The following is a 23,075-nucleotide window of genomic DNA, read 5'->3' as shown; positions in this document are numbered from 1 at the left end:
TCCACAAGATGTTAATGTTAAACGTTCTTTTTAATATATCTAATTATGTACTCAAATATATATATATATATATATATATATATATATAATAACTCTTTTTAATAAATATATTATTTAATTGTTTTCAATGCAAAGGGAAAATGATAATTTCAGCCCTAAGGTTCGATATAACTTTATTATTATTATTATAATTTTTGTAAATTTTAGTCCTTATTTTAATCAAGGATTTGATCCATGTGCAAACTTGAGGGATGAAAGTGTTGCTTAAAAGCAAGCATTAGGATTTAAAATATCTAATTTTTAGTTATTAAATATTTATAATTTAATATTTTTAGTTATCATCATATGAAGTGTGCATTAGTTATTAAAAAATTTTTAGTTACTTAAAAGCAAACATAAGGTGTAAAAATTATCATCATATGAAGGATTGAAAGATGTCTTAATACATTAAATGCTCCTAGAAAATGAGTGTACAAAAACATTAAAGAAAGGGCCGACGTGGAGAACGAGTATAAATACACCGCAGTTATGGCTGTGCATTCGTTTGATAGCAGCACTTTATTTCTTTACAGAAAAAAAAATTTACGTTCTTTCTTTCAGCCTTTCTATTCTATTCCTTTTCAGTAATTTACAACAGTTTTAGATATTTACAAGAGTTCATTTGGGGACAAAACAAACTATGCATAAAGTCAAACATCTTAAGAATTAAAATCAAGTAAGGGTTCTTTCCAAGTATTTAGATTACCGATAAACATCGTTGTCTACATGACCCAACAGCCGACAAAGCTGACTCTAGTATTTGGATCACTCTTGAAAAAAGAATGTCATTTGTCAGTTTGGGATTGACATTTTTCAAACTTAGAATATATAAGATTAGGGATATAATTATCAATTTTTAAAATTAAGATAAAAAAAATTTAAATTTTTTTATTAAATAACGTTTTTGTTCTTACTCTTAATAAATAATTTTAATAAAAATTGAATAATAGGTAAATACTTAATTTTCAAAAATTAGTAAGTAAGAGTTCAGATATATATTATACCTTAAGTGGGAATAAATCTTTTGGCCTAAATGAAATTTAAATTTATACAAACTGTTTTGTCATCTCTTATTTTGTTGTAAAGGGTGAATGATCATTTTCCACCCAAGGTTTAGTCAAGGACATTTTTTTTCACCCAAATGCATAAAATTACACTTTTTTCACATAAAACTTACAAAAACTATAATTACCTTCGTATAAAATTCCCTCCTCTTTCATTAAATATACAAGGACACATCATCGCAATTCGCAACCACAGCTTCTTCAAAATCCCCCTGTCCAGAAGCGGCATCAGACTCTTCTTCCGAAATGGTTAGTTTTTATCTTCTCTTTTATCATCATCATTATTATTATTATTATTATTGTTTTTCTGTTTCTTCTTCTTCCTTTTTGCTAACAAATCTTGACGACATGAAGAAATTTAAGCTTTGATTGATTCTTTAACCGAACCTCTTATGCATCCAAGTAAATTGGCTGTTTTCCGGCGAACAAGGAGGGTTCACGTTTTTAGTGAAAATTTTGTGTTAGAATTTAAATATTTTCTATTTATTATTTTAGCTTTAAGACAAACAACATGTGCTGTAATTGTATTCTGTCCAAAACCGAGTATACAAAATTTGAACGCAATCTTATAAAAAAAATTTTCATAGATTAAATAGATCTCAAAGAGGATAAACAATAGATGGTGGATTTTCTTTTAAAAACAAATATATTATCTAATATTACATAGATTAAATATTTTACTTTTCACAATCCTCTACCTATATAAACTTATTTTTTTTACTTTTTAATTAAGAAAGAAGGTTGCGGAAATTTTCTTTTTAACCTATTGACTTTCTAAATCTTATATATTTCTTTGTTTCTTTTTAACTTTCCTTTGATAAAGTTTAGTGTTAATAAAACTTGATCAAATCGATAGATTTAATCCGTTTGATCATAAACCAACTTTTGATCTAGTTTGATTCACCTAAAAAAGATAGTTTTTTTGTTTTTTATATATGTAAAAAAAATTAAAATAATAGTTATAATTAACTGATAAGTTGAAAGTTAAATAAACAAAGACACAGATCGATCGATAGATTAAACAAAGACTTAAACTCTTTGTTTGACCAATTTATGTGTTAGTCGACACACAGATTGGTTAGCATGATCTGTGTGTTAGCCAACACACAGATCGATCGATACTATCTGGGGGATACAAGGATCCATGCCTCGTTGAAGAATCGTTAGTTGACTTCTTGTCGGTAGACGATTTGTCCTCATTCGAAAGGTGGGAGGGTAGAAGTTGGCCTGTTTCAGTCATCGGAGAAATGACAAAAAAAAATGTAGACCCTAGAGGGAAAATAGTGAGTTTTTAAACTTTGGGTGAGGAGAAGATGAGGGAAGGGAAATTACTAGTTTTTAAATATGGAGGAAAAAATGTGATGAGTTTACAATTTTTAAAAATATTTTTTATTAAATAATGATTTTAGCCATGACAATAACTATAAAATTTAATAGAAAAATAAGTATTTAAATATTTAAAAATTACAAGATAAAAAACCAAACCTTGAGTGGCAAATAATATTTTGGTCTTACTCTTAAGAAACTTCATTTTCATACACTCTTTAGTCCTGATAAGACATTTGTTGACTTACTTGCAAGCTATATAAAGTATAAATTATCTTATCTTATAATATGGTTAACCATATTAATATATTCTTTTAACCTTTTTTTTATATGGCCCAACGTAATATTTTCTTTGTTAAAATATATAAGAAAATATTTGAGTTATAATAATGTTTTCTGTTATGTAAATCTTTGATATAGTTCTTTATATGCAATAAAATTTTTATTTATAAACAATAATGTATTATTATATAATTAAATATTATTTTATTTTTAATTTTTAATTATTTAATTATATAATGAGACGTCATTATTTATATATAAAATTACATAAAAATTATGTACATACCATTACTCTTTTTTATAAAGGTTATTTTGTTGTTCTTACATAGGATTTAAGCTACTCATAATATATTGTGTTTGGGCAAAAAATATAATTAATTCATCTTTTACTTGGTATTTTCTCTTGCGGTCATCATCCTTTACCTTTGGGAACTTTCAATATCACTACCATACCAAAGAAGGGTTCTCTTTCAAGTCAATTAATCTTTTCCTAGCATTGTTCTCTCCTTTTTATAGTTATAGATGTGTGCCTTCATGAGTTCCTTCTCACCAATTCCCCTTTTTTGGCGTTGTTTCCTCATATTTTGGTCATCAATACCTCTTTTCCAATGTTGTTCTCTCTCTCTCCCTTCCTTTTTTTTTTTAAACCATAGACAGGTGCTTTCATGGATTCTTTCCCATCAGTGCTCCTCCAATTGATTATGAATCTCTACTTTGTTCTTTTTCTAGATTATAAGTGTTTACCCAATTCACCTCCAATTGGTAAACCAACTAGAGTTCATCAACCACCATCTTATTTATGTGATTATCGTTGTTACTAACTACTGTTTGTTCGTATGAACCTTCCTTTTACAAGGGAGTTAATGCTAATCTTCTTTGTTAACTAATCGTTGACAAAGAATTAAAAACCTTAGGAAAGACTTAGACTTATACTTAGGATTTGGTTAACTTACCCCCTAGTAAAATTATTGTGGGGGTGTAAATGAGTTCACAAAATTAAAATTGTAATACCCTCTCCAGAAGTACTACCTTTTAGAGAAAAGTGTTAATAATATTGATTACAAGAGTATGCATTTAAATGAAAAGCTTGGACTCAAATAAAATTAATAGAAAAATAACTCAAATGCCTTTTATTGCAAATATAAGCATGAAAGTGAAACAAAAGATGTATTCATAATTATATAACTAATAACTCCAAATAAAAAATAAACATGTTCATAGTTCAAATTGGAAACCCAATACAAAAGAAACGTAATTATTGTTCATGATAAAACTCATATATATAAAATAAAGAACATTGACATCAATATTGTTCCAAAGTTTACACTAACTGACTTTTAGCATTATAGCCACCACTCTTTTATATCTCCTGCAAAACAAACAAAGTAGGAAAAGTGAGTGATAAATATTCAATAAATAGGAACATAACTTAAACTTGCATAATTTATATTTTACCTTTTGACTTAATAAGTCATCAAGAGTGTACAATTTACTCAACCCTTATGACATGAACCTGTACATAATGATCTATTGCTCGAGAACTACTAGGTCTTTTAAACACGCCTCATAACTCTTTTACTTCTTAAAGATCTTGTATCGATCCCTCAAGATCCTAACTAAACTGATGTGCCATAGGTGAAAGCTTAATTAATTTAAACTAAACTATACTATAACTAACTTGTTTATAAGATTAAGTCGATACTAGGATTTGACACCTTGACTATGTGAGTATGCTACCATGTAGTTAACTCTTTACACTACTATCAAAATGTAGCCCTAACTTGAGCCTACTATGGCTTACCACACCTTACTACAGGTAATTAGTATCTACTACAAACCAAATGCCCTATTGCAGACAATGCCCAACTATAGGCAATGCAAGAAGCATCTCATAAGCGCCCTCTCATAACGATCCTAGAAACTTATATTACTACTATGGTATGGTTATACTATGCTTGCATGCTAACTTAAGCTACATATCTATGAGCTCGTAATTGTTTTCACCTTACTTAGTTTACATTTTAGTTTTTCAACTTAGACTCTTGGTATAGTATCCTATAATTGTAAGTTTACATTCTACCACTAAAGTTTTCAAAATACATTTAGCTTTCTTTCTTGCTTTCTTATTACTTATCTTTCCTTTATGCATGACTGTTCACTATTAGGTGCATAGTCGTTCATTTTTAAGGCATAATGCACAAGTGTGTTTGATTTGATACATAGACATGTATTATCCTTTGATGCATGATTATTCTTCTTCTTCATGGCTATCCCTAAACCCGAAGGGTAGTTTTATCATTTCATCTTATACACAACTATGTGTGCATGTACATTCTTCAATCCTCGTTAGAGAATTTTCACAAGCCATGCATAAGCATGCACTATTGTGTGCATGAGCGTGCATAACATACAAAAACATAATTCCAAGCATGTCACGACCAAGCACATCTGACACATGGTCATGCATTACATCTGGAAAATCTAAACTACACTACTTAAGAACCTGAAATTCATTCTACATTATCCTATCAATTCAACAAATGTTGTAATATCATTCTAACATTTCAATACATGCATTAACACCACAATAACATGAAAAACATAAAGTTTATAAAATAAATAATCATAAAACCCTAGTCTATATGTCTACACAACAATAATTATATCATATCTATATCCAACATACACCAACCACAAATTATCAAATACACCATAAATCCATGTTAAAAAAGCATCCCATATGTACCTAGTGTTCAACTGATTCTTCATACACAACTCAAAGGACTTGATCTTAATCACATCTTATACATACACACACACATTCTCAATACACATAGTCACGATCTAATCACAATGATAAACATATATCATCATCATCTCTTATATTTATGACATCTTAACAGAAAACCTAATTAAGGTCCTTACTTACTTGGTTGCCAAAGCTTGAAGGTTTGCTATTGAATAACTTTCATTCCATTAACTTTGTCAAAAAATGAACCTACTATTGAAAAACACACTTGTTGTCAAAAGTAACCATGTTAAAAGCTTTTCTCTCTAACATGCTCAACCTCAATAAAATGTTGACAAATATTTTGGGTTGGGGTAAAGACTCCTAAAATTGTGATAATGTGCCTAATTTAAACACGATTCGCATAACATAATGCACGAGCATGCATCTTTTGGGTGCAGGTTGTGCATTTTGTTCAAAATTGTCAATATGGTCCTTATCCAAATTACTTACATGGAATACCATGCATAGACATACATAGATTAAAGTATGGTCGCAGATGGACTGAAATTGGACATTTTTATGTAATTTTAGTCCATCTTCAAATCCAGAGTCAACAAGAGTCAAAACATATAAGAGAAAAACTGTTTTACCTCTGATCATATATGTCGATGTTACAAAAACATTTGATGATGACTTAGTTTATAGTTATAAAGCTTGTTTAGTGGCAAACGATTGTACTCAAGAGTATGACATTAATTATAAGGAGACTTTTATTCCAATGGCTCATATCGCTTTTGTTCGTAGTTTATAATTGTTGTAACTATAAAAAAGTGGCACTCTTTTATATAAATGTAATGAATCATTTTCAAATGGGAATTTTTTTTAGAAGTCAATATGAAACCACCACTTAGATATATCATCCATTTGGTAAAGTTTCCATCTTTGCAAAGACTTTTAAGGACTTAAACAGGTTTCTAGAGCATGGTTTGCCACATTCAAGTCTACTATTAGCTAGTATGGGTTCTCTTCTAACTTTTATGATAATACTTTCTTTATTTGCAAAACTAAGATGAGATATACTTGTCATTATATGTAGATGATATGATCATTATTGAAGATTATTTTTTGGGTATTATAGAATTAAAGCAATTCCTTAAAACAAAATATGAAATGAAAGATCTTGGTCATTTGAGTTATTTTCTAGGGTTAAAAGTCTTATTTGATTATACAGGCTATTATTTATCCCAAGTTGGATATGCTACTGATATTTTGTCTTGTGTTGGCTTCACAAATAATAAAATTGCCAACACTCCACTTGAAGCTGAGGTCAAGCTTTCTTTTATAAATTACACTAGTTTAGATAATCATACTCTATATAGACAATTGGTTAAAAGTACTATTTATCTAACTACCACTTAAATAGACATAACATATGTCTTCATATTGTTAGTAAATTCATTGCTTGTAACACCCCTCTTTAGAAGTATTGTCTTCCATAAGATGTTACTAAATAGACTAACTGAGTATGCATTCTTTCGGAAATTAATTTAAACATAATTCATCATTAAAAAAAACAAACCAAAATATCCTTATATCTAAAACTATGGAAACGTATCAGAGGATGTCCAAATCATAATAAAATATTATTCATAACATTACGTAGTGTGTAACAATATACATCCATAGAAAACTTTAATACATCAATTGAACAATAAAAATAAATGTTAGAAATGACCTTAGCTGCTTTATGTCTACTGACCATTGTCCACCTTGCAACCATCATGATTACCTATACCTGTAAACATGAAAGTAAAGGAGTGAGTAATAAAAACACTCAATACGTATTATACTTTATTACTAACTTTTATATATTCCCCAAATTGTCTTTAGCTCAACTCATCGTAACTTTATCATCCATAGTCATCCTAATAAGAGTTTAAGGATAGACTATGGATGATAATGGGTCTTGTAACATATAAATGTACTAAAGAATCTTTAGGCTGCACACATATGTCACTTGATCGCTAAGGAATCACTTTGAATACCAAACTAATATGAACATTTCAACTCTTGGGTCAAATATGTCTTGCTCGATCACTAAAGAATCATTCTTCGGATCCTAACTGGTATGACTATAACATTTTTCTATGAAAGCATTATTATCTGGAAGCTATATCCCATAACTCTATGTTAGGTTGATCAAACTAGGTTAAATACAAAGATTTAGCATTTTAACCATATGAGTACTCGTTATTTAATCCATTCATCTATACCACTATTGGATCATTAAACATAATCATAATCGGGCTTTATTACAAGCTAGTACCTTACTATGGGTATGGTGTTGTACTATGGACATATCTTACTATAAGTAGAGTAAGGAGTATATACTTATTATGATGCCCCATTGTAATGATTCTATGACATTTTACATGCATGCATCTCAAGCCTAAGATTACCTTAGGCTTACCTCGGCCTTGCCTCAACTTTTATCCTAATCATGAACTTATGCCTTAACATTATCTTATCTCTTAGACACGTAAGGTACTACTGTGTACCCAAAACATATATACTGTCTCTCAAGATGAGCCATAAAACTTTTAGCCTGATTCCCATTTTTCTTTCTTTACTTTTCCCTTATACACGGGCATCCCACATTGGATACATGGTCATGCATTTCTTTGTGCTCAAAACACGACTGCCCCTTAAGGGCATATCTCTCTGTTATTGTTGTCACAGTCGTATGTCTTTCAAGGGACAAATGTCTTTTTCCTTTATACTATACACAACCTTCTTTCATCATGAATTATCCTCGTGCTCTCCTTTAAACACATCATGGGCATGTGTCCCTTTAGGGATGAGAGTGTGCCCTCATAGGGGATTTTAGTTATTTCACCTTACATGATGTCATTCTCTAAACATACATGGGTGAATTTTGTGACCTAGTTGATCAATCATTGATTAATGATGTCTAATAATCATTGGATTACCAAAAAACTCAATCTAAAATGTAGGTTTTACACACATGGACATCTATCCCATACCATATGGTTGTGTGTGATGTTTAAAATATGAAAGCATAGACCTGTTTCACACTTTAATTGATCCTTATGAATTTTTAATGACCCAACAACAATTCATCAATCTTTTACACTTGCAATCATCTATTATGCTTCATTAAAACAACAAAGAAATCACCGCAAAGGCCTCAATTGCCTTTGAAATCTTTACACTCTTAAACTAATTGAGAATTAATAATCACTTTGATATTTCATGCCAAACGCAAACCATATATACAATAACATGATGAAGACAATTTTTTATTATCATTAGTACGTAAGAATTCTATCCAAAAACATATATCTAATTACATATGCTTTAACATCTCCATTCTAGAAAAATTTAACAATAAAAAACTATTCTTACATCATTTAACATCATATCTATGATCAACATGATAATATGCAATTGCCATCAATATCACATACAGAAAATGCACATCTCAAGTTCAATAGAGGAACAAGCCTCAATCCACCATAAACTTAACACATAAAAAAGGGTAAAGAGAGTCCTACTTACCTAATCAATCTATTGCAAGGAAATCAAAGTGGATCAATAGCTCTCATTTTCTCTACTATTGTCATCATTGGAATAATCAAATATGGTTGTTGGAACCACTGTGACAATCACTAATATTTCAGTTCTAAAACTATCTTTTTATAGGGATTTGTGTAAATTGATTTTGGGAATAACGAATGTTGCAAAATCAGTGCAATATGCCACTTAAATCTTTTAGCGCATAACACCACACAATTGGGTTTCATTTAACCAATCCAACTAACGTGGCAACCGACACATAGGCATGGCCATCCTATGCACGACCATCCCTTATTAAAATTCAACCAAATTTCATTCAATTCACATTAATTTGATTATACATGCACATAAATATAAAAAATGACCATAATACCCTTGAGATGCACTTGTGAGTGTTACATTGTTGCTCTTCATACTACTCACTTTGTGGTAAGTCTTTGTATCCTTTGATGTATCAAAAGTTCTTTGTTTCATGGTTTTAATTTCTTTGCTCAGTCCTCACTTATATTATATGCATATTTTGGTATTGACTAGGTGAGGCAAGTGATCTCATAGATAAACACTCCACTAGTTATTGTTTCATTCTCGAAGATTCTCTCATCTCTTAAAAGTAGTAAGAGGAAGATAGTAGTTTCTTGTTTGAGAACACAAACATAATATAGATCACTTGTGGGCACTACTTTTGAACTTCTATAGCTATGATGGTTATTGTTTGGCATGGGGATCTTTAATCTAATGCTACAAATGTCTATTGTGACAATCAAAGTTACATATAGATTGCTCATAATAATATTTTTCATAAGCAAATTAAACACATTAAAACTGATTGTCATTTTGTTTGTCATCATTTTGTCAATAATAATTTATATGGAAAAGGACTATTTCCTACCCAAATTTTAATCTAATCTCGAAATCATATCCACGACAGATAAAAAACCCAAACATCCATCCATAGACTAATTATAATCCAAATTTTTAGTTAGAGGCATGGGTAAAATCATCATTTTATCTATAGAGTTTGAAATTTACATCATTTCCCCCTAGGTTTTAAAAACTAACACTTTAAGTCATTCTCAAAGTTTGGAAAGTTTAGATTTAATCCATAAGGTTTGTTTCCTTCTCTAGCCACCATCATTTTGATTGATGATCAGCACTTTTCACCCATCTTTTAGTTCTAACTATAAAGGACAACAAAGGATGGTCATCCAAATGCGATGATAAAGAACGACAAAGTGTTGTCTTGAAGACTCGATGAAGTGTCATCCTTCTCAAGTCTTGTCGATTTGGACGACGAAGGGTTGTCTTTCTTTGAAGAAGACCATCGTTTCTTCCTAATTGTTAGCCAGTTCTCTAAGCCACCGGAGATGAAACTTGAAAAGGGGAGAAAACGAATTTTTCAAAGTTTAATCATAAGAGGTAAATATGAGTTTTCTAAACTAAGGGGATATATAATATAAATTTTTTAGGTTTTAGGGTTCATGGATAAAATGATGATTTGACCTCTACTTCTAATTGAAAATTTGGATAAGATTTAGCCCATAGATGAGTGTTTGAGTTTTTCATCTGTTGTAGATATAATTTTGAATTTGGACTAAAATTTGGGGTGGGAAATTGTCCTTTTCCCTCATATATATCACTTTTATACCTTCTCATAATCAAATAGTTAATTTATTCTACAAAGCCTATTCTGTGGGATGATTTCATAACTTTCATTACGAACTCAAGTTAGTAAATTCTTTACCCACTTGAATTTAAAGGAAATTGTCAAAATATATCGAAAAATAAATGGATAATACTATATGATTTCCTATTATGTGAAACTTTGACGTCCTTCCTCGTATAAGTTACTATATAAGTTATTATGTTTTCCTTATATAAGATTTATGCTCATATATAAATTCATGTATAATAATACATTTCATACATACAAGAAATACAATTTATTCATCTTTACTCTCTTTAATATAATAAGTTTGACTTGCGCTATAATATTAATTTCATATTTTTATGTTTAATTTCAACAATTCATGTCTTATATATATTCATTTTATTATGGAATTTTGAACATTATTTTAGTTGAAATGTGGTATGGTGTGGCGCAGAGTAAAGATGAGAAAAAGATAGTGCTTGCAAAGGCATCATTGTTTGAAGGAGAATCACAGGGTGATTACAAAGCTCCAAATATTGTACAATGCATTTTAAGTCTTTTTAGAAACATACAACCAGGAGCTGATCTCATACGTTTTCAGGTATTTTGGCTCCCTCAGCATCAAAAGGACAATTTCCCACCCAAGTTTTAATCAAACTTTAAAATTATGTCTATGACAGATAAAAAATCTAAATATTCATTTATGGGTTAACTGTTATCCAAATTTTAAGTTAAAAGTAGGGGTAAAATTATCATTTTACTCATAAACCATAAAATCTAAAAAACTTATATCATTTCCCACTTAGTTTAGAAAACTTACATTTACACCCTATGATTAAACTTTGAAAAATTCACTTTTCTCTCCCTTCCAAGTTTCATCTTTGTTGGCTTAGGGAATTGGCCAACGATCAGGAAGAAGCGAAGGATGACCCTTCATCATCTAGATCTGAATAATAAAGCGTCGTCTAATCTAGACAACGAAACGTCGTCTAAATTGGGAAGACTCTACGAAGGATGACGCATTATTGTTATATTTGGACAACTATCTTTCATCGTCCTTCGTGGTCAGATCTAGAAGATGGGTGGAAAATATCGATTGTCAATTAGAATGATGGTGGCCGGAGAAGGAAACAAATCTCAGGGGTGAAATCTAAACTTTTCAAACTTTGATAATGGGTTGACTTGTTAGTTTTTAAAACTTGGGGGGAAAATGATATAGATTTCCAAGTTTTAAGGTTTATAAATAAAATAATGATTTTACCCCTACTTTTAACTGAAAATTTGGACAATAAGTAGTTTATAGATAAATGTTTAAACTTTTATCTATTATGGGCATGTTTTTGAGATTAGAATAAAATTTGGGTGAGAAATAGTTATTTCTCTGCTTTTGTCCACTGATATAAGAAGCTAGAATATGTGAATCTATCCAATTATCAAACTGTCTTAAAATAAAAATATCAATCCTGATAGAGACGGTTAAAGCTTTGATCAATTGTTCTTGTTCTTTATTATAGGCTCAAAAATAAAATTTAAAAAGATTAATATTGAATAAAAATAAAATATTAAAGAGTTAATAAAAAATAATAAAATTTTAAAAAAATAAAATAAATTTTAAAGGTTATATTTGAAATTTTTTTAAATTAATAAAAGTAAACTAAAAATTTAATAGTTATACATGAAAATTTTTAAAACCCAAAGGAGTCAATTGACCCTCACTCGGCTGGATCCACCCCTGCATTCTGGTAGGAGGAAATCTGTCCACATTACACACACTAAATGATTAGAACATGATTCTCTATTTTATCATGAAACTATTACTTTAATAATTTCTTTGTTTAGAATATAATTTTGTTCGAAAATATTTGATATATATGATGTAAAATTTTTTATTTGCTCATATAATTTTAATTTTTTTTTATACCTATAACCTTGTAGTTAGTAATGTTAAAAACATTTAGCTTATATATCTTAAAGCTAACTAAATTACAAAATTTATTGACAAATTAACGGAACAAAATATATTATACATATAAGTAACCTTGTACTAATTATTCTTCTTAGTTGTGACAATAAGATTTTTGAGCTTTGTTGAGTTGCCTTGTAAAATTCAGCTGCCAACAACTTTCAACCTTCCAAAGTCACAGCTTCAAAGTTTTGGGGAGTCAGTGTACTGCACTAATAAAGATTTGTTAAGCATTTGCAACAATTGTGAGAGCCCACTGGAGAGGCTCACAGGCGTCGTGGCTTGGTGTATTTCCACCACACGCCCTATCATTTTTGGTTTATCCCCTTACAATCCCATTCTTGGAGAAACCCACCATGTTTCCACTGGTAGCCTCAATGTTCTACTAGAACAGGTACTTTCTCTTTATGCACTAAATATCTCTTGAAATTTGAAAAACTGACACTAAACTATTGAATTATAAGAAGAGTCATAGCTTTCAATTAATTAAAAAAATTATTAAAATTAATAAATAATAAATTAGAAATTTATATATGGGTTAAATTAATGGTGGTAAGTATAAAATTTTCAAGTTTCATACGCAAGTAATTATTGTGCTTAAACAATCTTTTGATCAGGTATTCCATCATCCACCAGTATTTGCTCTCCATGCAACCAATGAGAAGGAAAATATTGAATTAATTTGGTGTCAACAACCAGTTGCCAAATTCTGTGGTATATATCTTACACTTTTGTTTAATATTGTAAATTATTACGTAGCAAGATTATTATTTATAGTTTGAATTAATTAAAAAATAATGCTATAGGTACTTCAGTGGAAGCCCAGACTCATGGCAAAAGGCAATTAAAGCTACATAAATACAAAGAAACTTATGAAATGAACTCACCGAAGCTCTTGGTTAGAATTCTTCCGGTACCCCGGACTGATTGGGTTGGCAATGTTAAAATCAAATGCCATGAAGGTGGCCTCGAAGCTGAGTTATGTTTCAGAGGCGGTTCTTTATTAGGGCGAAGAGGAAGAGCCATTAAAGGAAAAATCTATGAATCCTTATCAATACAAACTCTTTATGAGATCGATGGGCACTGGGACAGGTACTTCAAATTCGCATATTAGAAAATGGAAATGTAATGTGTATTAAATAATATTTTGAAATTTCAAAATTGCAGAACTGTCTCGGTGAAAGACATGCAGAATGGGGAACGAAAAGTTATCTTCGACGCAAAAGAGGTTCTTTATGGGCTCAAAACTCCGGTTGTTATGGATTCTCAAGTACGTTTCTTATGAAATTCACTTTTTCACAGTATACATATGCAAGCATGAAATTCTTCATATATGCATAGGTACCTGATTATATATAGATTTGAATTTGTTCAGGCAGTGTGGGCAACCGAATCAGCGGCAGTATGGGGCGACGTGAGCCAAGGCATATTGAATCAAGAATGGGAAAAAGCTAGAGTTGCAAAGAAAGGTGTGGAGGAAGAGCAGAGGAGGGTCTTGAGAGAAAGAGAGTCGGTTGGCGAAACTTGGGTTCCCAAGCATTTTAATGTCACAAAAAGCGGGGAAATGGGTTGGGATTGCTCACCTATTCAAGAAATTGTGCCACCCGCTCCTATCGTTGTCCCTCCTTGAATTCCATATACATTTTTATGTAAGAGATATATTTTGTATAAATTGAATAAAATAAATAAATCAATCATAATTTCAGGATCTACATATAGGATATAAAATATTAAATTAAACTTTAGAATTTTAGAAATATCTAGAAATATCTAGAATACCAAGTAATCCGAATCTGTTTAGCTGTCGAGACTATCTCTCGACGTAACTCGGTCTTCTATTTCAAAAACCTCTATGAATGACAACTTTCAATGGGGCAAGCTATAAGATAGTTTCACTATATTTGATTTTGGAGCAAGGACCAAACAAATTATTTTTATTAAAGTCTAATAAATCTTAAGACCCACATTTATATTGTCCATACAAATCATAACTTTTTATGTATTAGATTATCTTTATTGATAATTCAAACCTATCTGTAAAATGACATTGGACTATTTAATTACCTAGTTTTATTAAATCAAAAAACTATAATTAATATTAGCCCACATCAGAAAATTTCTAACATTTTTCCACTTGAACAATATTAATTATTTTTATTTTATTTTATTTTAAAAGAAAAAGAAAATAAATTTCGACTTTCAGGTAATTAACATTTTAATTTTAAGTGGTTACTATTTTGTATTTTAGATTACAAAATTGTCCAAAGATAAATTATACTTTAATAAATAATCTAGTTAACATGATCACTAATAATAAATTAAGACATTACTTATGTTCTCTTTTAACATAAGTTCGTTTTGATCACAATTATTAATAATAAAATCAACATGGATCAAATCAAGTTGTTTGGCTGAATAACACCTAATAAAGTGATCACAAACATATGTTATGTTTTTGTCAGTCCTCATTTATGATTTCTTTTTAACCTTATATTAAAAAAAAAAAAACAAAAGAAATCTCTTTATTTGCAATGAAGTTGTATGTTTCAATTTTACTCAAGACTTATGAAACACATACATACAATTGTTATACTCAAGAGAACCCTTATCTTCAGACACATGTTGCATCTTGATAGTATAAGTGTGAATTTGTTTGTATTCAAATGAATGAACCAATATGATCATGATCAATAGTACATAACAACAAACAACAACAATAACAATTAAAAAAACTCTCACTAACCTTAAATATCAAAATACCCTATATGGCCTTATGTTTTTAACATGACTTTATGGATTACAGGTTTTATTCATTTGATTATGGGCTTAAACTTATATTAACTCTATATTTTTGTATTTTATCTTAATGTCTCATTTCTTAATGAGGTTTTGATTGTAAGAGATTTTAACTTTGTATATCTTAATCTATTGGTGATCTTTTATCTAATTGCACTATTAACATGATAGATAAAGTCAACACCTAGTAGTTCAAGTAGGTAACCCTTTAAGCACACACCTAAGAAATTGCGTTATGGCAAATCATAAATCTAATGTCTATAGTTGAGACTATTACCAACTACTACTTAATACTTCTTCAAATATGACCCATTCAATGAGTACAATAATATATCAAAAAATACACTTTAAATCATCTTTACAACCACCAAAATCTTGATCTTTTGTAAATACTTCATTCCCTCTTAAAACATAACTAAATAATTAAAGTTTTGATTTGACAAGTAAAAATTAAAAACTTTAAATGTAAAAATTTTATCAAGTTTGTGAATATTTGTACATTTATCAAGCTTCAAATAGCACCATTATAAATGACATTTTATAGGAATCCCCTTTCAACCTCATTCTTTAGACACTACTTGATGCTAAACTTATCTTCTTTTACAACAGACACACAACTTGCTTTGCAATTCTGCATGTTGGGTTTCTTAAATACACATTTTAAGTATATATTTGAGATAAGTCAATAACTATATAACGTTATCAAAATACCCTTATATTTTTTTAATATTTTATTTAAAACTTTCGTAGATCGTTTACTATCAAAATGCTTCCATATATTTTTAACATTGTATTTAACTCCCTATATTAATCTAACATTTCCTTTAACACTTCAAATGTTGTCTAGTATTGAAGTATCCATTTATTTTTTTAATATTTTAGTTAAAACCTTTATACATTATTTATTATCAAAATACTCTTATATTTTTCTAATATTTTTTAAATATTATCAAATATTCAAATGCTCTTTTTATACAACATACGAACTTAATTTAACAAATAAAATAAAATTTTAAGTTAAGATTTATATAAATTTTTTTTCTTACAAATTGACTTTTTTCGATTTAAATTTAAAAATACAAATTTTTTTTAAATGAACCCATAGTATTAAATAGGCCAAAGGACTATTTCCTTCCCAAAGTATGTGCATTTCTCAAGTTTCCCTCCATTAACTTTGAAAATCTCATTTATCCACTCATGGGCTGTTAAAATTAACTGAGTCCGTTAGTTATATCGTTTTCCTCCCCTAAACCCTAAAAACTAATAATTTCACCCAAAACAAGTTTTAAAAACAGTATTTTCCCTTTAGGGTTTCCAATTTTCAGATTTAATTTTTTGATGTCGTTTATTCCTCTTTGATGACCTTCAGGTGACGCCTTTTTCTTTTCGATATGGTCTTCTTTCTGTGACTCTCCTGGGAGTGGTTGTCGCAAAGACCTCATCTTCGTCTCGACGGAGACGAGTCGTCTTCATCAACGACCACTCTCAGGAGAGTCGTAGGAAGGAGACCACACCGGAGAGGAAGAGACGTCACTTGGAGGTCACCGAAGAGGAAGAAACGACATCGAAACATTGAATCTGAAAAATTGAAAACCCTAGGGGGAAATACTATTTTTTAAAACTTGTTAGTTTTTAAAGTTAGTGGGGTAAAATTAAATCAAATTTAAGTTTATTTTTTATAATACAGACAAAATGACAATTTTACCCTTGAAACCCTTAGTTTTAACCGTCCACAAGTGGATAAATGAAATTTTCAAAGTTAACGAGGGAAATCTTGGGAAAATAGCATACCTTGGGTGGGAAATAGTCCTTTGGCCTATTAAATATTGTGTGAAAATGAAAGTGAAAGTGAGTATAGTTTACTAAGTAGTCATATTAAAGTTGAATAAGATTTTTCAAATAACATGTTCAAACAGTTATCTAAAAGACAACCATGTGAAAAATGAGTCAATGTACGTATCTTGTTGGAAATAATAGTTATAGTGATCCAATAGGAAATATGTTCAAACAGTATATAACCACAAATTGATGTGGCTCCTGACAATTAAAAAGGGGAAATTATATTAAATAACAATTTAACCCATTTATTAAGCAAAAATACCCATTTCTCCTATTCCTAAGCAAAAATGCCCTAATTTTTTTAAAATGCCAAAATTACCCTTCACTACATCTATATAAACCCTCTCACTCTCACTCTCATTATATATACTTCTTATATTACTTAAACACTCACTCTCACTCTCATTTTTACTTAATATCAATTACTACGGGTTCGTTCGAAAGGAAGAAGTTTGTATTTCTGAATTCGAATTGAAAAAAATTAATTCGTGAAAAAACATATTTATATGAATCTTAACTCAAAACTTAATTTTATTTGTTAAGTCTAGTTTGTATGTCATGTAAAGGGGTCATTTGGATATTTAATAATAATTTGGGGGTTAAATGAAATGTTAGAAAAATATGGAGGGCAGTTTGATATTACACAATATATAAAGAATTTAAATAACATGTTAAGAATAAATAGATATATTGAAATATCCTAGAATGTCAACAATAAAAAAATCACTTGAAAATCTGAAAAATAGATCTAAATTTTGAAAACTACACGTTCGAATAGCTTAAGAACGAGAAAACCAAAAAATCGATCTGAAATTTCGTAATTACATCAGAACACGGGTCTCAAAAAGCACAAAACTAAAGAGATAAATGTTAAATTTGAAAAATACGTATAAAAAAAATCTAGCCTGGTCACAAACAAGTTCAAAATCATAAAAATCGAAAATCATAAATTGGGTAAAATAAGAAAACTGCATAATACACACTAAAACCGTTTAATTTGGGCTAACCAGAAAAGCTAGTTGTTGTTATAGAGCTCGAAATGAGCTTCACGTTGATATATTACAGGTCTTGTAACGCCTTCCGAATCAAAAGTTATGGTCATTCAAAGTCTATCACCTACAGACGTTATAGTTTAAAAAAAGTCAATTTCCACCCACAGTTTTCACGATTCAGTGTAAAATTTTTCACAGACCCCCATAGATGTCCCCCTCTTCCCCCTCCCCCTAAAATTTTGAAAACGCTAAATTTCTCCCCACCTCACGGGTGCCTATGAGAGATTAACATAGTACCGACATATTTAACCCATTTTTTGGCCAAAACACGTCATTTCAACACAAATCAAATCTACACATTCAATAATATAAAACCCCTCAAGAAATTTAAGCAAAACAACCAAGAATCACATCATTTTTGCATTGTCCAAAATTGAAACCCTAAACATTGAAACCTCAAAATCTCCCTCAAATCTCAATGCTCCTAACAATAAATTGATTCAAACAAGAACTGGATTGATGTACTATCCTTATTTGTCATTTTTGATTGTCAAAAACACGAGAAATCGACGGAAAATAATGAAACCCGTTGAGCCTATAAGAGAGCTAAATTTTTCTCTGAATTTGAACAATAAATCTATGGAAAATGTGGGGTTTATATATAAAGGTAGTTTAGTCATTTTTCAAATTGAGGGCATTTTTGCTTAATCCTTAGAGTTTTGGACAATTTTGCTTAACACCTTTTGGTTTTAGGCATTTATTATAATTTCCCATTAAAAAGACAGGTCAGTTGATTCATACAAAATGGTTAGATGCCTTTGGGCATCATTGTGATGTTTAATTTAATAAGAAAATTTTAGAATTTGAAAATGGTATCTTTCGTGTAGACAATGTTCCAAAAAAATGGATTGGATGGATATTCAAGTTAAGCACAAAAAAATCATAGGACTTTGTATTTCAGGTCATATGTGGCATGTAGGTCTGGACCCAAATAAGTTGATTTAGATTTGAAAGTTAATTTAATTTGATTTAATTCAATTCAAATTTATTCACTTTAAATATGAGTAGAGTTTAAGTTAAAAGATTCAATTCGTTTAAAAATCAAATCGAATTTGATTTATAAAAAATTTGACTCAGTTTTACTTGCAAGTTGAATAGATAGTTTAATTTGATTCAAACTTAATCCATAACTTGATTAGTAAATTTTAGTCTTTATTTTAAGATTTTGATCCATATGCAAACTTCAGGATGAAAGATGATGTGGACATCTTTTATACATTTCTGAATGTTGAATTTTTAATAAGGGTATTTTAGTTATTTATAAATAATGCTTGATGTTTTAAATAAATTATCATTTATTTGCATGCTCAATTAATCAAATTATTGGCATTTTCCTTTAGATGTCAACACTTCAAAAGAGGTTATTATATATGGAGTTTACTTGCTTTGTCAATTTTTATGATGCCCTTGATAACCTCATATGGACTTGGTAAAACGTGTAATTTCTTACATCAACTCAACACCAGCACAAGGTTTATTTTAAGGACAACAAACTTTTCTTGCGTGCTTATTGTGATGTAGGCTGGAGCACATGTCTAACAACAAGATAATCAGTCATAGATTTTATTACATTTTTAAGTGACACCCCACTAACCTGGTGCTCTAACTAAAACACGGTTTCTCTTTTAGTTGTTGAAGTTGAATATCCAATCATGGCAAAAACTACTAAAGAAATAGTTTGGCTCATTAACTTGCTCAAACACATGTTTATCGATCCCTCGATCCATTGATCTATTTTGTGATAATAAGACTGCCATTCATATTGCTTCCAATGTCATTTTCCATGAATGCATGAAGCATTTTGAAGTTGACTAACACTATGTTTAACTTAAATACCAAAATAAGCACTTAAATTTGGTGTACATCTCCCCTCACAGACAACTCACCAATGTCTTCACCAAAACACTTGCTAAAATTTCCATTTCAATTTTAGCAAGCTACGATGTGTTGCTCTCCCACATCAGCTTAAGGAAGGCTATTAAGAATTTTGGATATTCTCGAAATCAAAGATTGAAAATCTTGGATATTCTCAAAATTAAAGATTAAGAATCTTGGTTATTTTCAAAACTAAAGATTGAAAATTTTGAATATTCTTGAAATCAAGGATTCAAATCAAGAAGTAATTGATTTATTGTTGACTCACATGATATCAGCATCAACAACTTTCCACATAAGTTTTATATTATTTTGCTTGTAATTGTAGATTACCATTATGATTATTCTAGATCTTTTTTGTATAAACCATGTACATAGAACATTACATTACATAACATAGCATAATTAGTAGAAACGTTAATTGTTCTAGATCTTTCTAAAATTGTCATATCACTCTAATTTAACCAAATAAAAGGATCTCTTTAAATAACAAGTTTTATCAACACCCTTTTCTTTCCTTTCCTTTTTTACTTTCATCTTCATCTTCATCTTCTTCTTCTTGGATATCTTAGTTAGTCCTCACCGCCATTAACAAGTTACTACTCCTCTTACCCTAACAAGGCACTTCAAACTCTCACCCTTATAGTCATCCTCTCCTTAGTTTTTGTCACACATCTTTATAACATCTCACCTCTTTGTTGCATGCCTAGTCACTCTGCACCTCTACTGTGTCGCACACCCAGATGAGCTTCTCACTCCTTGTTGCTACCTCATTGGCTCATGGTTTAGCTTGAACTTCTACCACAATAATCTTTGACTTGTTTAACTTCTTTTGCTTTATTAATCTCTTTGACCTTGTTGTTTTCGATTGAGAAAGAACTAGATTTGCCCATCGCCTTCCCTGTCAACCATCAGGACTAAAAAGACATGAAAAACTAGATTCATAAATAATTGATGACAGTGTTCCTCAATACGTTGAACATTCACCACATTGCAATGGTGGCAATGGTGCAAAAGAGGTGACAATGTTAGGATTCTAGTCAAAGTGATGGCTAAGGGTTTAGGGATTGAATTGTAGAATTCTAAATCTGTAAAATGACCAACATTATGTTTAAAATGTTAAGATGAGATATGAAAAAGGGGTTATTCTTTTCATTTTTTTAATTTGTTAATACTAAAATTACTATTTTATTTTTATAAAAGTAGTTTTTTCTTTAAAATAATTAAATTTTAAATCAACAATGTGTTTTTGGGGTAGGGTGGAGAAGGCAAAAGGTTTAAGTCAAATCTTACCTAGAGTCACTCTTCCTTTCATGGATTATGAGGTTGTGAACATAATCACCATGACATGCCAACCATATTCCAACTTTACTAATTTTCTTTTAACATAGATTTTAAGATTAATACGAGGATATTTTTGTAATTATCTTGCTTGAAACCACCTTTTTGAGGAAAAAAAGATATCTATTTTTTATTTTTTAATAAAATTTATTATTTTATATAGATAATCAGATGATGACCCCTAAGTCGGATGATCAAACCCAATGTAATAATTTGATATTAAAATGTAAAAAGAAAATACTTAAACTCATATATTTTTATACATAAAATATATTTTTTATCACTTAAACTACTCAAAAGAGATATCTAGACATTTATTACCATACATCTAACCCTGTTTACATTAACATAGCAAACAACATATTTATGATTTTATAATATCATCCTTCAAAATTTTACTCTCGCCAATATTAGAAGTGAAAGCTATTGATAAAACTAACGGGGTTCAAAAATCATTTTCTATTCAGCTAAATGGTGATGAAAATGGTTTTAAAAAAAAAAAAGAAAGAGAAGAAGAAGCTTATAACTAATGTGAATGGACTGCTATTTAGTACCCACAGATTTCCAAGGCCAGCCCGGTACATGTGGTAAGAAATAAACAAAGGGAGAAGGACTATTTCACCCCCAACTTTTGATGCGTTCTTAAACTGTCACCCATGACAGATGGGAATCCACTTTTCCCACCCATGACCAAACTACCGTCTAATTTTTCAGTTAGGGACAGGGGTAAAATCGTCATTTACTATTTAAAACCTTAAAACTTTAAAATTTTACCATTTCCCCCCTCCAGGTTTTAAAAACTAATAACTAACCCATCCTCAAAATTTGAAAAGGTTAGATTTCACCCCTGGGGTTTGCTTCCTTCTCCGACCACCACCGATGATTGACGCATTCGACCGATCTCCCATCTCCGACTACAAAGGATGACGAAGGACGACCCTTCTGGATGACGAAGCGTCGTCCTTTGTCGTCTGAGTGGAGCGACGAAGAGAGACCTCTTCATTGCACGGTGGTGCGATGAAGAGATATCTGTCTCATCGTCGCATCGTGCGACGAAGAGATCTCCTGTCTCTTCGTCGCACCGTGCGACGAGGAGATGAAAATCTCTTCGTCGCACCACCGCCGTCACACCAAGAGAAGGAGGAGGCCGGTGATGATGTCGGATGCGACGTCGGAAGATGAAGTTGAAGAATGGGGGTGAAATGCTAGTTTTGAAAGTTATGGGGGGCTACTGTATTTTGAAAAATATGGAAACCCTAGGTTTGGGGGTGAAAATGTTAGTTTTTAAAGTTTAAAAACTTTAGGTAAGGTGAAATATTAGTTTCTAAAACTTAAGGGGGGTGAATGTAAAAACATCACATCAATTTTGGGATGAATTTTGCAGATTAAATTGAGGAGTATTTTTGTCATTTCATTTAATAAGGGTAAAATGGACATTTTATCCTTATGCAAACATATATCATCCATATTAACGGCTCATGGGTGAGAAAAGTGGATTTCCATCTGTCGTGGGTGGCAGTTT

At 30.3% G+C, this 23,075-nt stretch overlaps 1 protein-coding gene across 2 annotated transcripts; it reads left to right on the top strand.

Moving 5' to 3' along the window:
* The first annotated feature begins 1,198 nt into the window (after positions 1 to 1,198).
* LOC123200345 (oxysterol-binding protein-related protein 4B-like) lies at positions 1,199 to 14,362 on the top strand. Of its 2 annotated transcripts, XM_044615509.1 has the most exons (7): positions 1,199 to 1,352; positions 11,142 to 11,288; positions 12,799 to 13,044; positions 13,268 to 13,364; positions 13,457 to 13,742; positions 13,818 to 13,920; positions 14,026 to 14,362. In XM_044615509.1, the coding sequence occupies exons 1-7, from the start codon at positions 1,350 to 1,352 to the stop codon at positions 14,278 to 14,280; spliced, it is 1,137 nt and encodes a 378-aa protein (XP_044471444.1). In that variant the 5' UTR covers positions 1,199 to 1,349; the 3' UTR covers positions 14,281 to 14,362. The 2 variants fall into 2 exon arrangements, with proteins under 2 accessions (XP_044471444.1, XP_044471445.1); XM_044615510.1 differs by lacking the exon at positions 11,142 to 11,288 and having other exon boundaries at positions 1,281 to 1,352.
* Positions 14,363 to 23,075: the final 8,713 nt, after the last annotated feature.

This window comes from Mangifera indica, chromosome 17 (genome assembly GCF_011075055.1).
Source record: "Mangifera indica cultivar Alphonso chromosome 17, CATAS_Mindica_2.1, whole genome shotgun sequence".
NCBI lineage: Eukaryota > Viridiplantae > Streptophyta > Magnoliopsida > Sapindales > Anacardiaceae > Mangifera > Mangifera indica.
This window is presented reverse-complemented; position numbering and strand designations above follow the sequence as displayed.